The 17,310-nt window shown below is 31.3% G+C and overlaps 1 protein-coding gene across 1 annotated transcript; it reads right to left on the minus strand.

Moving 5' to 3' along the window:
* Positions 1-905: 905 nt before the first annotated feature.
* Positions 906-15,073, minus strand: LOC129911648 (protein snakeskin). The gene is made up of 3 exons (XM_055989510.1): positions 14,904-15,073; positions 1,390-1,510; positions 906-1,313 (listed from the first exon to the last, which is right to left on the minus strand). The coding sequence occupies exons 1-3, from the start codon at positions 14,943-14,945 to the stop codon at positions 1,090-1,092; spliced, it is 387 nt and encodes a 128-aa protein (XP_055845485.1). The 5' UTR covers positions 14,946-15,073; the 3' UTR covers positions 906-1,089.
* Positions 15,074-17,310: the final 2,237 nt, after the last annotated feature.

Consider the following 17,310-nt stretch of genomic DNA (forward strand, 5'->3'; position numbering starts at 1 on the left):
AACATATAACCGAAATGTGAGTATGCAGTTTTATAGCCTTATGCATTCTAATAACGAATTCAAAAGTCTGGCAGCTTTAAATCGCGACTTAATATGGTATACAAGTTGTTAAAATACGTATAAAGGCTAAATTCACAATTCACAATATTTCATATTTTTATATTTACAGGAACTTGTGCTCTGTCAATTTTCCTAAGCCTGCACCCCTGCATACCTCAATCTCGACGAAAAATAAAACTTGAGTTATAAGCTTTTTTAACCACCCAAACAGTTTAAATTGTTGTTGTTTTTTTTCGCTTTTGTTATCTGCCCTTCGTATAACTTTGTAAGTATTTAAAAAATAAAAAAAAATATTACGCATACACCACAGTGCCCTAAATCACTTTTTCGTCTCACAAAACAAAAATGAACTTTGTATGTTAGCCACATTTCGAGAACTCAAGTTTTTTACTACAGGGTGTCCCAAAAGTTTACGTCGAAACGAAAACGGTAGATAGGGTAGACCATTTTTTCGACTTTTTTTCAAATGCCCATAACTCACAAAATATATGGCTGCGATTTTTTTTATTATTTTTCTGATAACTGTCACCACCTACCCTATCCACCGTTTTCGTTTCGACGTTTACTTTTGGGACACCCTGTATATACCAAACTCGAATCTTCAAGTCATTCATAACAAAAGGAGGTGAATATGGGATTTCTATCAAAATTTCTTTGAAATAAAAAAAAAATACATTTTTTTTTATTTGGTATTTTATTATGAGAATATGAAATAGTTATAGTTCATTTTATAAAGCAATTTCATTGACTTCAAAACCTTAACATTTTTATAAATAAAATCTGTAAGAAAAAAAAATAACAATTATAACTTTATTTTGGATGGATTTGAAATGTTTGGTACAACATGTTTCTATAGTATTTTAACTTTGGATTGTTCTTAGTTAATTTGTTTGTAAGTTGTTTTTTTTTTCATATTTTTTTATTTTTACACTTAGGTACACAATACATATAAATATATAAAATTTGTTCATTCTTAATATAAAACTTCATTTTTTTTTATAAATGAGAGTATTCAATATTTTTTTTGTTTTATGACTTGCAAATGGACAAAGTATCCAAAAGGAAGACAGCTCCATTAATAATCATCAATGATCCAGCAGCTAAGGCATTACGTTTTGTTTCTTTGTATAAAATATCAGGACTATCATGCCATTCATCAATGACCAAAGCACCAGATACAATGAACAAAATGCATCCAATGAGTGAGAATAGAGCATTGATACGCTTCTCAATGGTTGAATTCAAAATGTGACCTAAAAATAAAATTTTTGTTTAAATAATAAATTTAGTATTTTTTATCTTTTTAAATAAATAAATTTGTTTTATTACCAGCTAATAGAACTGCACAAATAACAGTATAGCCAGCAATTGTACCATAAACAATGACTGGTCTGCCAGTAAAACTACCTCCAACGACTTCTGAGAAAATCACAGATGCAATGCAAAGTCCCTGTAAAAATAAAATATTATAATCAAAAATATAAAATTTAGTGTTAAACTTGAAAAAAAAAAAATTAAATCGAAATTTAAAATTAAACAAGACATGAAAAAGAAGCTTTTACTTCAATGGTCACGATCACACACTTAATATGATACGAGTTATAGGTACTGTATGTGTAAGTGTGTATGTGTGTTTATGTGTGTTTGTGTATCAGGGTGGGTCAAAAAAATTGAAATTTGTTTTTTTTTTTTTATACTCCTAAAAATCGATTGCTAGACACCTCTTAAATATACTCACCAAATATGAGCTTTTTATCTAAATGGGAAGGTCCTGCGGTTCGCAATTTTCCATTTTTACTTTTAAGCAAATTTCTGTACATATTCTTGTAGGAAATTGAATGCTCTACAAAAAAAAGTCTTATACAATTTTTTATTGATCTAACATTTGAAAGATATTCGAGGTCAAAGTTAAAAAAAAATATAACATAATTTTTCTGCTTTTTAAAATTTTCTTATTCACTGAAAAGTCATTATTATCAAATTAGTAATCTTGGATCATAACATTTAAGCTAGAGAATGACCCATGAATCTTTAGAACTCAATTTTACGTTGTTATGTTCATGTCAAAGGGAGGGAAGAGAGGAAGCACTCCATAAAATGAGTAGCGTAAAAAGTGTAAGAACTAAAGTATATAAAAGTTCAATTTGTCATCGAAACCTAAATTTTACTATGAAAAATCATTGTTTTTGTTTTCTATCTCAAATGCAATGTTTTTATCAAATTTCATTAGGGTGGCCCACCAATTTTGTTTCCACTCAAAAAAAAACCCATTTAACCATGATATTCATATAGACGCTTCAAATTCTTGTTTCCAACATCAAAAATAACATAGGGTAACTTCGGGCATTATGGCGCACCGGGCATTATGGCGCACCTCTCAACTACCATACTTCCAACACTCGTTTTAAGTTAAAACCAATGCAAAAACTTCACACACGTGCCTTATGGCGTTCTCAGGGCAGTGCTATTATTTTTGTGCCAAACAAAAAAGAAAACAAAAAAAAAATACCGGGTTTGGGTTCCAATATAATTAAGTAAGAATTGTGTTTTGTTTTTGATGTTTTGTGAATATGAAGTAAGAATTGTGTTTTGTTTTTGATGTTTTGTGAATATGTGTATATTTTGCAATATGGCGCAGATGCAATAAGGGCATTATGGCGCGACATTTTACACCACTGCGCCAAAATGCCCTTATGAAGTTTCAATGTAAAACTGATTTCAAAAGCAACTAGCATAATGTCTCTGCATTTTTTTTTTTTTTTTAATTTCAAAATAACCTCAATTTAACTTCAATTTTATGAAACTTATTTATAATTATATTTCAGAAATGCCGAATATACGTAAAAAAAAAGTGAAGGGTTCCGATGCAAATGGGGTTCGCCATATTGCCCGTACATAGGGCAATATGGTTTTTTTTTTGACTATTTTTATTTTAATTTATTTTTTGTTAAAAAGCTTGACTTTTTGTTCTTAAATTATTTATTTATTTTACGTTTTTATGAAATTTAATAAAAAACAATGATTGAAGTAAAAATTATTGTCCGTAGTAAAGTTATTTGAGTTCGTGCTTAGGTATGCCATAATGCCCTAATTTACCCAAATTGCTGAATTTCAATAGGATACCACTACTATTACTTAGTTTTTCCAATAAACCCACATTTTCTCTTCACCTTGAAAAAAACACCATTTCACATGAAAAAAAAAATTATAGACTTATTTTATTCGTAATTCCTATGGCAAGGAAAACATTTTTAAAAAATAACGTAAGTGTAACTTTTATATCATTGAATTTATTGGACTTATCGCGAATTTTCCTTATTTCCCCCCAGAAAAAAAAACACCCTTTCATCTAAATTCTAAAATATTTTTATAGACTGCTTTACTTCTTGGTTTCTAAAATAAAATATTTTTAAAGACTGTGCGACAGGTGACAATTTGTAAAGGATTACTTGACAATTCATTTTGTATTTAAAAATTATTTTTTTTATTAAATTCACTCAGTTTCTTTATTTTTTTTTTAATAGTCTTCTTTTTCAGTAGTCTTTTTTATGAAAAAAAAACTTATTGTTTTAAGAAAATAAACTAGGCTTTAATAATAAGCAAAAACAATTAACACTGGTATAGGAGTTTTTACAACTTAAAAAATAAAGAAATTGGGTTTGATGCAAAATTGTGGAGAAACGGTTGTCCTCAGAAAAAAAGTTTTAGGACAAACTAAAACTATAATAAATTCTGGAGTGGTTTTAAAAAAATCTTTCGAATCAGACGTTTTTTGCCAAAGATAAAGCCAGTTAAGGGAAAAGAGAGCAAAAATCATAAAAACCGGCATAACTCGAAAACGAGACGAAGACGAGAAAACTAAGTTTTTCGACTTGAAATGACCTCAGGATTCAGGAATCCATGGTTTTCATTTAGGGTGGTGACTTTGGGACACTCTGTATATGAAATACCTAATTTGTGTTTACAAAAGAACATTTTTCTTCAAACACCTTTTATTTAAATACTTGGAAATCAATTCAAATTGTTTTTGAAATCGCATTAAAAAATTCTGAAAAAAAAATTGTTCCCAAAAAGCGTTAAAAACTTAATGTAGTAGATTTTAATTTGTATCTTTTATATTTCTTCAAATCATTTGATTTGTAAACGAATAATGACTGGGATGTGTTTCCGAAATAATTGTTCACACTTTTTTTTTATTAAAAATTATAATTTTAAAGATGCACAAAAAACACTCAACCTTGTTTTTAAAATGTTTAAATTGAAAAAGTAATATCCCAAACTTTGTACTTTAAATACAAAATTAAAATAACTCAATACGTTAGCAGCTATTCTGCTACTTGTAACACTATCTAAACAATTATAATTTTTGGCTAAGTACCACTTACGTATACAAAATTCGAGGTTAGATCATCACATTTAACAAATTTAAAAATTAAAAGCAAACAAAATCATTGTTGTGTAGGAATTTCCCCAAAAAGAAGAAAAAAAAAGAATAAAAATTGTGATTAATTTAACATGGACAACCGCAAAAGCTTAAATAAATCAAATATTCCATAAGCTCTATATGAATTAGGAAAAAAAAGGTACCAGCTGGAATCTATTTTAAGCTCTTTACGATGTGTTTTATTTTTTTTTTTTTATTATTATAATTTTAATTACCATAACAATCATAAATTGTGATTTTTATATTTCTAAATGAAATTGTGCGTGAGTCATTATATGGTGTAAGAACTAAACCATGACTTAAAAAATAGCAAAAATAGTACTAGATGAGGGTGTAGGTTAAGGTAAGGTTTATTAACTTTGCGTGGTACAAATGAATGACACTTGTGATTGTTCTGTCCAAAAACTAGCTTAGATAGTTGTAAATATTATTTGGAGGTGGTTAAGAAGATCTAGTACAATTAACATGAGCTTCTTTTTTGAATAGATAGGATTTTTTGGTGGTAGAACTAGATTGTTATTCATAAGTTACCTCCAAAGGAATACAGCCAATGTACATTTTTGTAGTAGATTAAAAAAGAAAAAAAGTACGCGAACGGATCCAAATTTTCCATTTCCATTTGACATTTGTCAGGAATGTTTCTTTACTTATTTTGTCGCTATTTAGGTTAATATTTATTTTAGTTTAAAAATTAAAACAACTGTTCATCAGAAGACAAAAGGTAAAAAAATATTGCGTTTCCAACTTAATTATGTATGTAAATATTAAGTAAATTCTCCAATGTCTGCCCTTTTAATCTCTTAAACCATTTTTGTAATCCCTTTGGCCATATTGCCAACTGATATAATGTTGTTAGAATTATAAAGCCTTTTCTATTACAACATTTTAATCGGACCGCACCCATACTCTGGGATATATTCCCGCGATAATAGAATCGAATACATCATCATCATTTGTCATTTTTTTGTTTTTTTTTTAATTGTTTTTGGTTTTTAGGAAGTCGTTAGGGGATAGGTAGGGGCATTAATCATTCCATGAATACCCATGCCACATGCCGTGACTTAAAAAAAAAAAAAACAAACAAAAAACGCGTAGAATTAATTTTAAATTTGAACTTGAATTCGGAATACTTTCATCTTTTTTTTTTTTGGGGACAGATGACAGTATAATATGACGCAATAGCATTGTCGGAAGTAAATTTTTTGACAAAATTAGGGAAGAGTGTGGGATTTGACATTGCGTGCAAAAGTAACAAGTAGGTCACATGTATATTTTTTGTGTAACTTATTAAAATCTTTTAGGGTGAATAAGTTTTGAATAAAATTAATTTAGTTTATTACATTTTTTGGATGGGTTATCTTCGTCAGAAATTAATTTTAAAGATTAGTTAGGGATACAATTTGGCATTATTTCACTTCTGTTATAGTATCTTAACCAGCTGTTGATTTTAGCTAGATTTTTAACAACTATGTCATTCCTCTCAACACGAGCAGGAAGACCATGAGTAGTTCTAGTAGTAAAATGTACTAGATCATCTAATCATAAGTAGTTTACCATCTCCACAGGAAACGAACTTGTATTGTGAGCAGCTTATTTATCAATTACTTAAATGTTTTCTTGTTGTTACTTATTTTTTAACTGTTAGTATTAGAAAAAAAGAGTGCAAGAACATTGTGAATAGCCTTGATTTTTCATTTTCATTTTTCAGTGCAGACTTTTTGTAAAAAAAAAACAACAGCCTATAGAGAAAAATTATTTCCCACTTATTTTCCACTTCACTCAAAAGTGAATTTCATTCCCACAAAAAATGAGAACCTGTTCTCTCACATTCAGTGTGAATTAACATCACCAAAAAAAAAGTGGAATTATTTCTCACTATAATTGAAGTTTTGCCCCATATGAAACTCACTCCTTATAATTAACTTAGCATGAATACTATCCTCTTCCTTCAGGAATGCGGCCTTATTTCTATCTGCAAAAGCGACAGGAAAAATCAATTGATTATAACTTTTTTGTTTTAATAGATAGATAAATGAAATTTATACTGTAGAAAGGTAATAGAATATACTATAATTGTACAAAATTTCAATCAATTTTATGTTCAAAATTTTGAGATAACGGTGAAAAAATGTCCTTTTTCTAAACACAATATATCTTTTGATCTAGAGGATATACAAATTTGATTGAACTAAAATACGCATGCTGATAATATTACCAACTTCCAGTGTAGGAAGGACCGTAATCCGAATTTGAAATTTCGATATGTATGGCTTTAAATAATTCTTACTTTTTTTCTAAGCATTGTAGAAATATGATTGAAAAGTTATATAAAAGGTAAAATAATAGCCTTTCATATGATATAAAATTTATTATAGGTGGTCATACAAAAAAATGGATTTAAAGGTGATGGAAGAAAAAAAAGATAGATTTTTCGATTTTTTTTTTTGAAGAAAAATGAGTTTTTAAGGTTTCACTTCTATCACGTGTAAATTGAACACATGATTTTTTTTTTAATCTTTTTGAAGAAACATCTTCAAAGTACAGAATTATAAAAGTCTAAGAAAAGAACCAGCAACAAAAATTCAACAACAAAACGTACAATAATTACATACATTTTGGAATTGAGCCACCCTAATAAGATTTGTTACCTTCTTTAAAAATTCTTCTAGTTACATTATAACAAATGTGTGTGTAAGTGCAAGTGTTCCGGATAACATTCAATTTAAAATACTGATTAAATGAGCTTTATTTCATTGTATAGTCATTAATAGTCATGGTTAATACAAATATTAGATTAAAAATGACTTCATTACTTCACAATTGCTCTATTATTATCATAACGCATTTATGAGTAGGTTGCTTTTCTAATCGTAGACAGGAACGGAAGCCCTGACAATCAAATTGTGTGATTTTTTTTCACTAGAAGCTAGATTATTATTATTATTCTAAACAAATAACAAAATGATTTACATTATATATTTTTTGTTATCACTATTTTTTCTTGACTCAAGAAATGCATTTCATTAATTTGAATTTTTTTAATTGGAAGTTTCTTTAAATAAAAATATGAATACAAACTTTGAATTTGGCTAGCGAAAAGCTATCAGATAAAAATTAAAAATGAGATCAAGACTATAAAATATATTTCTTGATTGTGAGTCATGTTTATTTATTTATTGTTATCATATTTTCTTGATTAAATGCATTAAAGATAGCAAAACGATGAGGTTATCTGAATTTCTAGAGTATTTTTTTATATAAATCGCTTATAGGAAACTTTTGATTCTCTCTTTTTTTATTCGTTAAAGGTGCTAAATACTCATACCTATTTCGATTTAGTTAAATGTGATAATTTCTCTTACAAAATTTTGATCACGATTCACGAATAGGAAATAAAGTCACATAGTTCTACAAAAGCGCCCTTTTTTTCATTGTGAACTAGTTTAGGATGTGGGAAAATAAAACATACAGCAGAGGTGCAGAGATTTCGCTATGAATGAAATAATCGGATTTCGATTATTGAGATTTTATAACTGTAATACCTTGAAAACACTGGCTGATTAAAAAGTTCTGATTTCTGATTCGAGTTCAGCTCACTCAAAACCTTTATAAAAGTATTGTTTTGTTTCTGAAACCAGACCACTGTACGCTAAAAACCACTGTAGGTTAAAAAGTAGTAAAAAAGCGATCGTTGAGATTTTATAACCTGGAATAGAAAAGGCAAACCACTGTGAGCTTACAACCACTGTAACTTAAAAATTAACAAAAAAAATTTATAATTGAGATTTTACAATGGAAATATCTCAAAAACACGAGTTAATAGAAAATGCTTGGCTTCGGATTCGAGTTTAACACAACCAAAATATTTAGAAAAGTATTAATTTGTTCCTCAAACAAAACTTCTGCCAGCTTAAAACCACTGTAGCTTATAAAGTAGCAAAAAATTGATTTTATGGATCTTATAACAGAAATATCTCAAAAACGCGAGCTGATAGAAAATTTTTGACTTCGGATTCGAGTTCAGCACACTAAAAACCTTTGGAAAAGTTCATAAAACTTAATAAAACAGTTTTTTTTGCCCAGTGTTATTTATTGCTTAGGCCTCATTTGATTTGGATGTAATCAAATTGTGATTAATTTTGTCTATAGAAAATTTGTCATCAAATTGCAATCTTTGGGAGAAAGAAACAACGCACACCTGATAAGTATTTTATTGTTTTGTTTAATATACATAATCAGAAGTCAGATGGATTCGAAGTCAAGACACGTTTTGATTGATTACAATATTATTCAATGATGACAAATATTTTAAAACTATATTTTTTTCATTAAGTTGTTTTGTTTTGTTACATCAAAGTCAACTAATTAGTATTCATTTAAAAATATTAATTGTGGTCTATGAAGAATTTGACATAGAAATAATTTTATGTGACTCAAATACTAAAAACTATTTAGAATTTTTATTTTAGCTTTTATAAACAATGACCCAATAATATTGTTCTGTATTATCTGAAATATTACCGAAAAATCACAACATCACTACATTATTAAGTAGAATTTTTTCTGCAACTGCACTACACGAATGTGGAATATTGTTTAAATTAAAAAAAAAAAATGGAAATCTTTGTGTTTACTTTATTCTATCCCTCCCGATAAACACTTAAGTGCAGCGGTCCTTAAAATACTTTAATTATTTCTAAATTTAACAAAATAAGTTAATAAATGGAAATAATAGCTGTGTTTTATTTTCCTCGTGATCCGGATCAGATCAATAATTTATTTGCGAAACAATAACAAAACAAAATCCTGCTTTTGTTGTAAAGCTAATAAAAACAATGATCTGATCTGGATCACGAGGAAAATAAAACACAGCTAATAATTAAATACGAATAACTTTACTTTTGACTATGAATAATTTAAGTTATTACTTTTGTATTCAACTTATTATTATAAATTATTTAAGTATATAAAATCTACAATTTAGTTCATGTGTTGAATATTGTATGTTGAATAATTTAAAAACAACCTTGATAAAGACCATTTTAATGTATTTAGTAAATAAAAATAAAATATTACACATACGCCACAGTGACCGAGTTCACTTTAAGAAATTGATACGTTTTGTTTATGACCGGCAAACCCTCTATATTTATTTTTATATTTTTATTGTAATCACTCAAAATGTCAACCAACTCATCCATTATACTAATTTAATTCGACTAGACGTTTTAAGACTCTCGATAACGTATGAAAAGAAGGTATCGATTAAAATTGTCTTTTTTTTTGTATGTTATATACTAGGAAAGCAATGTTCAACCTATGGGTCACTAAACCATCATTATTTATTTAAGGAAAATATTTTGTCTGTTAGCACACTTCCTAACCATATAACTTCCTGTCACTCTGAGTACGGAATCAAAATCACTTGTTTAGCTTCCTTATTATGTTGTAATGCTTTATTTAATTTACTGGGCTATTTTTAGTAAACAAAAAAGAAAAACAAACAAAAAAATGTATTTCTTCATAATATTTTCATTTATCGTTCGCAAACGATATATTAAACTCTTTTAATAGTCAATGACAAAACAAATTGTTAATGAAGGTATAAACTGTTTGACATCCTAGAAGATAAATTAGTTGTTAAGTTTATTGACATAAATAAAAGTTCAAATTAATTTTGTTCAATTACGTATATTGTGGGTATTTTTTTTACTATGATTTTATTGATAAAAAGTTAACACAAGCAAAAAAGTGACCTATTAAGCACCACAAATTAGCTTTTATGTCAATTTCATAATTTATAGAGATTTGGAAAGGAAAAATATTGCTTAAGCATTAATCATGGGTTAATTTTGTTTAAAAAAAAAGTAATTTTTGTTGATACAGCAAGCGGAACTGCTGCCAACACACGATATGATAATAATTGGTACAAGGACTTTAACGGATGATAAAGTACATATCCCACATTGGAAAACATGTTTTAACAGCATCAAAAATAGGTTTTTATCATCCATTTTGGAACGCTCTTTGACAAATAATTAGCATAATTCTAATACATTTCGAAATGCTTTATAAAAAAGAATTTATGAAGCATTTCATAAAGGCTATATGAAATATAATGCACTAAATAATGTTTCAATTGAAAACAAAAAATAAAACACTTATAGGGAAGAAGTATTTAATAAAATAACAAAAACTATCAGTGACAGCAGTTCTTATTATTTTATAGTTCCGGATCTAACATTGATTTGCAAATATTTTCAAATGTGAATCACAGCACTCACAAATTTTATTCAATGCCCTAAGATCCAAAAAATCGAAGTAAAACACTCTTTTTTGTTTTTGTTGATGAATCAGTATAAACACCAAATTGGGTGTAGATTTTATTAGCTGAATCTCAAAGTACAACATTTTTTCACCGATTTTTAGAGTTCGGAGACCGTTTTAAGCTACATTTTGTGCTTTGGAAATTTTGTTTTTTAAACAGTTTTATTGTTCTATTTATGCTGAATAAAAAAAGTTTCAAAATTATTTAGACATTGTGGAAGTTGTGATTTTCTTACTCGAGATTCAGTCCATAAAATCTACACCCAAAAATATTTTCAAAAAGAACAAGTACTCCTCTCCAGTATTTTTTAAAATTTTAATTTTGGAACCTGATAGGAAACAACAGTCAATCCTATTAAACATGATGCTGTAATTGTCTGATCTTTTTTGTTCTGACAGTTTTTACGCATTTACATATGTTGTTCTGATCTGTTCTTTTCTAGTTTTTCTACTTTGAACAGACTTATTCTGTTGATGTAAATGTTAAATTTAGTACAAAATTAAAACTTAACTAAAACTGAAATTGACCGAAAAATAGCTGAGTAAAAAAATCGGAAAACATTGAAAAACGGTTTTGTGACGATAACTTGAAATTTAAAGGGGCTACGAAAAATTTCAAGTGCCGAAATATGATGTAGGTACTCAGTAATACCTACAACCTCTGCTAGGTCATTTCCAAAGTGATTGACATGATTTTTATTTTGTAACACAGTGTTATTATTAAGCAGCATATTTGTTCACATTTTTAAATTTTCCTTATTTTGTTTTATTCATTTTTCATAGTTGTATCCAAATAAAACAAAACAGCTGATCCTTGACATATCTCACTCGTCTTTTCTACCTTAAAAGTAGGAACAGAAAAACTTGATCTTAACTTTTCTAGACGTAACTTCTTGGAACACAAAATGACAGATTGTAGAACAGTTTGTGGAACGCACAAACCTTGTCTTTTCTGTGCAAATTAGATTTATTAAGCAGACCTAATATTAAGATATCCTCGGTTGACAATCAAAACACACTTACTACATACAAATTTAAAATAGCAGTAAGTGAGTTTTGGTTGTCAAACGAAGATATTTTCTTTGTATCCTTCTTAGCTAGCTTTTTGTTTAATTAAGCAACCAAATTTTAGTATCGTTGATGTCACAGTTTATGTTTATTAACATTACATTACATCTCATTTAAGTGAAGTATGTAATTGTGGTTTATACTTAATAACTTTTTCAAGGGTTTTCTTCATGATCAAACTGCTAAAATTAAAAGCATTACATATTTTATTATTGTGGCTATGGTCGATTACCCAAATTATAGTCAAAAGCCTTGAAAGAACTCAATTTATACCAAGACATCAGAGTCAATTAGTTAGTATCTTTTTCTCACACGAACTTCTTAGTTATCAAAACAAATTGCTATAAAAATAACATTGAAGTATGCACCTAAATTCCAACCAGTTAAGTTAGTTAATTGAATCATGCTTTTTTGGTTTAAGATGACCTTCATAGTCACAACTTTGCCGAAATTATTTAATACTATTAAGCCGGGGAAATATCATTACCGGTTATACTTAAAAATAACTCGATATCAAGTCAAAGGAAAGAATATTGAAGATATGTATTATAAAGCCTTTTTTCATTGTGGTATAGTTATTCCATTGAAAGACAACAAAGTAACATTACGGGTATCATAGTTAGGTACATCTAAAATAAAATATTTCGAATTTCCTAATAGGTATAATTCTTTATCATATTGTTGACTTTTCCATCCCAAAAAAATATAAAAATAATATCAAATTTGTAAATCAAAAACACGGTTAAAAATTCTGTCGTAGTTTTTAATACAACCTTTGGAATTAGGCCTTTTTAAAAACAAAAATTATCAATTTTTAATATTGCTATTTTATTACACAGTTTTTTATTAATTTCAAATACAAAAATTAAAATTTATTAGTTTAAAATACAAAAAATTAAAATTTAATCAAAAGTATTGAAATATAAGAAAATTTGAAATTAAAACTAATTCCTTGTACCTAAATTATAACTTTATCTGGTTAAGAATTGAAATAAAATACTCGTCTTTTTTTTAATATAAAAAAATCAATTTTTTTCAAAGTAAACGAAAATGGAAGCCAAATAATTTTTTTTGTGTCTGGATTTAGGGTTATCGTTATTTGAAAAAGTACCTATATAAAACCGTTTGGGTTCAGAAATTAATTAGATATTAATTATTATTTCATCGGTCCCGAAGTAAGTAAAGAAATTAAAACAATCCATTCGTAACAAGATTGATTGACATATCTTTTGGATTGTGCTAAAATGTAATAGGTTCAAAATATATTATTTTTACCAGAAAACAAAAACAAAAAATCCAAGTTATAGCATTAAAAAAAGGTCTAAATTGTGTTTTATTACTATGGTACTTTGTGGTCTTTTTGCTTTAATTTTTAAAATTTGTCTATTTGACATTCATTTAGTAAAATTTCTAGGTTATGTACAGTTTTGAAAAAGAAAATTTTATTAAAACTTATTCTGTCCGCCATTTTGGAACCATCATTTTGAAAAAATAAAAGTTGAAAGATTTTTTCGTAATTCTCATACTAATGTGCTTCAGTGTCCCAAATTTCATGACTTTTCGTCTAAAAATGGCAGTGCAAATGATTTTTGACGCCATAAAGTACCAAATTCATCAATGTGTGGCGAGGACAATGATAAAAAGTGAACGTCAGCTTGACTGACAGATTTTTAAATTTTCAGCGATTTCATGACATTCCCTGACTTCTTGACTTCTTATTTGGTAAAACTAATATAATTAACCGAATAGTTCAAAAAAATGAAAAAATAGCGTAAAAATAGGAATTTTGCACTATTTCGACAAATTTCAAAACACCAGAAGTCCGAATGTCCTTACCAAATTTGAACAATTTTTTTTCTGCTTAATATTTAGTTCATAAAAGCTTTTATGTTAAAAAATAAGGCATTAGAGTGGTCAAATTTTTTTCTAAAAATTCAGTTTTAAATTTTTTTTTTTTCAAGTTTCAAGATCAAACTGGAGGCAGAAGATATTAACTGATTTTGATTATTTTTTTAAACCCTTCTTAGTCATCATCATTTGCCACTTTTCCACGTTAATAGGATTTGAAATTCGAAAAAAAAAATTTCATACATCTTTGACACAGCCTAATAGTCAAGTCAGTGTACCGCACTGTAAAAACTAAAACTTTAGAGTTTATCCTATGATGTCATGGTTCTGTTGCGCTCTTTTGTTTTCATTCACATCACACACACGTTATTTAAAAATTCAAATTGAATACGCAGAATTTGTTTCGGTTCAAAGCCATATCCCCTCTCCTTTATCCAAAATTTACTAGACATCACGTTTTGTATATGCATCTAACACTGCCTATTTAAATTCTCATCAAGGAAGATAGTTTAGGTATGAAACACTACGAAAAGGCATTAATCAAAAATGAGCTAGCCACTCTTTTTTATATATGCGAACTAATCACTGATTTTATATCAGAACAAACAACAACAACAATCCGACCTATATCCGATGACATCATTGTGTAATACGACGACGATTTGCCTGAAAACTTGTTCTTCAACTTATAGACGATACGACCGCGACGGCAACCCCAAATATGAAATTCGTAATTTAATCCCAAAAAGGTATAGAGAGACCATAAATAAGTGTAAAATTAAAAAAAAAGAAAAAAAACACTGAACGAATAAGCATTTTAGAATTCATTCACTTGGAATTATTTTGTTTGTTTGTATTCATTTGTTTGGTATTGGTGTTGTGAATAAGAACAAAATATAAATACGTTTTTCTTAAAAGAAAAAGAGTTTTCTTTTGAAACATAGATACAAATACATAATTATAATAGATATTTTGATGAGGAAGACGAAAAGAAAAACACAGGTGGATGAACTAGGTATAAACAAATAGTAAATCCTTCAAAAATTTCAAAATACAAAAAAAAATAAAAAAATATTTATTTAACACAAAAAAAACATTCAATTTATTTTACTTCATTACCAAAAATAAATTTATTTATTTATTTAAAATTACTCACCAATTCGATGACTTTCAAGAGAAGACGATTGTTTAGCTCCATGATTATTTGCTTTTTTTTTGTATTCTTTTCTTTTGTTTACTAAACAATCTTATCAAAAATTCGATTAATTTATAAATTTTAGATCCTCACACGACCAAAGTTTGATACTAACTGAATTTTAAATTTATGAATTATTTTTATTGTGGCGGTAAAGAAGTTATACGAGTCAATGATATACACAACACATATACGAATTACTGAAACAAATACACAAGTTTAGCAACAAGTTGCTATGGAAAAGTGAGACTTGCGTAGATTTTTTTGTATTAAATAGATAGATACAGTGGGACTAAGATGAAATAAAAGTAAGATATAAATTAAATTGAATTGCAAAAGTATTTGTGGCTGGGAGTAGGTATTCAGTTTTTTAGGAGACAGGTGAAGAGATCATTAACGTTCACGGGTCGTTTGAACGCGACACTACTCGAAGTGTCTTGCACTCCAGATTTTTTGATGCCGAAATGTTCCTTGGGGTCTAAATAGTAAGAAAAAAGCTTTTTTAAAATCTTTTATCGAGCTATTCGTTTTTGCGAGCTTAATAAGTAATGAAAAAGCGTACTTTTACGTACTCTCCCTCACGTTTTGGCTTATAACTCTGTTAATAATAACGGTAATAATTTATATAACAGCTCTATTTCAAGAAGAAATATGTCTCTTCTAAATGTGTTTCAATTAAACTGATATCATTTTTAAATCTTCAGATATTCAAATTTAAGTCCGTTCATTTTTTCTCCCCTATTCGATTTCAATCCGGACATGTCCCGGACGTGTCCCGGACATGTAACGGACGTGTCCCGGACATGACCCAGACATGTGCCGGACGTGTCCCGGACATGTCCCGGACGTGTCCCGGACATGTCCCGAACGTGTCCCGGACATGTCCCGGACATGTCCCGGACGTGTCCCGGATATGTCCCGTACGTGTCCCGGACATGTCCCGGACGTGTCCCGGACATGTCCTGGACGTGTCCCGGACATGTCCCGAACGTGTCCCGGACATGTCCCGGACGTGTCCCGGACATGTCCCGGACGTATCCCGGACATGTCCCGGACATGTCCCGAACGTGTCCCGGACATGTCCCGGATGTGTCCCGGACATGTCCCGGACGTATTCCGGACATGTCCCGGACATGTCCCGGACATGTCCCGGACGTGTCCCGGACATGTCCCGGACGTGTCCCGGACATGTCCCGGACGTGTCCCGGACATGTCCCGGACGTGTCCCGGACATGTCCCGGACGTGTCCCGGACATGTCCCGGACGTGTCCCGGACATGTCCCGGACGTGTCCCGGTCATGTCCCGGACGTGTCCCGGTCATGTCCCGGACGTGTCCCGGTCATGTCCCGGACGTGTCCCGGACATGTCCCGGACATGTCCCGGACGTGTCCTGGACGTGTCCCGGACGTATCCCGGACATGTCCCGGACATGTCCCGGACGTGTCCCGGACATGTCCCGGACATGTCCCGGACATGTCCCGGACATGTCCCGGACATGTCCCGGACGTGTCCCGGACATGTCCCGGACATGTCCCGGACGTGTCCCGGACGTGTCCTGGACATGTCCCGGACGTGTCCCGGACATTTCCCGGACGTGTCCCGGACATGTCCCGGACGTGTCCCGGACATGTCCCGGACGTGTCCCGGACATGTCCCGGACATGTCCCGGACGGGTCCCGGACGTGTCCCGGACATTTCCCGGACGTGTCCCGGACATGTCCCGGACGTGTCCCGGACATGTCCCGGACGTGTCCCGGACATGTCCCGGACGTGTCCCGGACATGTCCCTAACTTGTCCCTAACGTGTCCCGGACGTATCCCGGACATGTCCCGTGCATGTCCCGGACGTGTCCCGGACATGTCCCGGACGTGTCCCGGATATGTCCCCGACATGTCCCGGACGTGTCCCGGACATGTCCCGAACGTGTCCCGGACGTATCCCGGACATGTCCCGGACATGTATCGGACGTGTCCCGGACATGTCCCGGACGTGTCCCGGATATGTCCCGTACGTGTCCCGGACATGTCCCGGACGTGTCCCGGACACGTCCTGGACATGTCCCGGACATGTCCCGAACGTGTCCCGGACATGTCCCGGACGTATCCCGGACATGTCCCGGACATGTCCTGGACGTGTCCCGGACATGTCCCGAACGTGTCCCGGACATGTCCCGGACGTGTCCCGGACATGTCCCGGACGTATTCCGGACATGTCCCGGACATGTCCCGGACATGTCCCGGACGTGTCCCGGACATGTCCCGGACGTGTCCCGGACATGTCCCGGACGTGTGACGGACATGTCCCGGACGTGTCCCGGACATGTCCCGGACATGTCCCGGACGTGTCCCGGACGTGTCCCGGACGTA

Source organism: Episyrphus balteatus, chromosome 2 (assembly GCF_945859705.1).
Source record: "Episyrphus balteatus chromosome 2, idEpiBalt1.1, whole genome shotgun sequence".
Taxonomy (NCBI): domain Eukaryota; kingdom Metazoa; phylum Arthropoda; class Insecta; order Diptera; family Syrphidae; genus Episyrphus; species Episyrphus balteatus.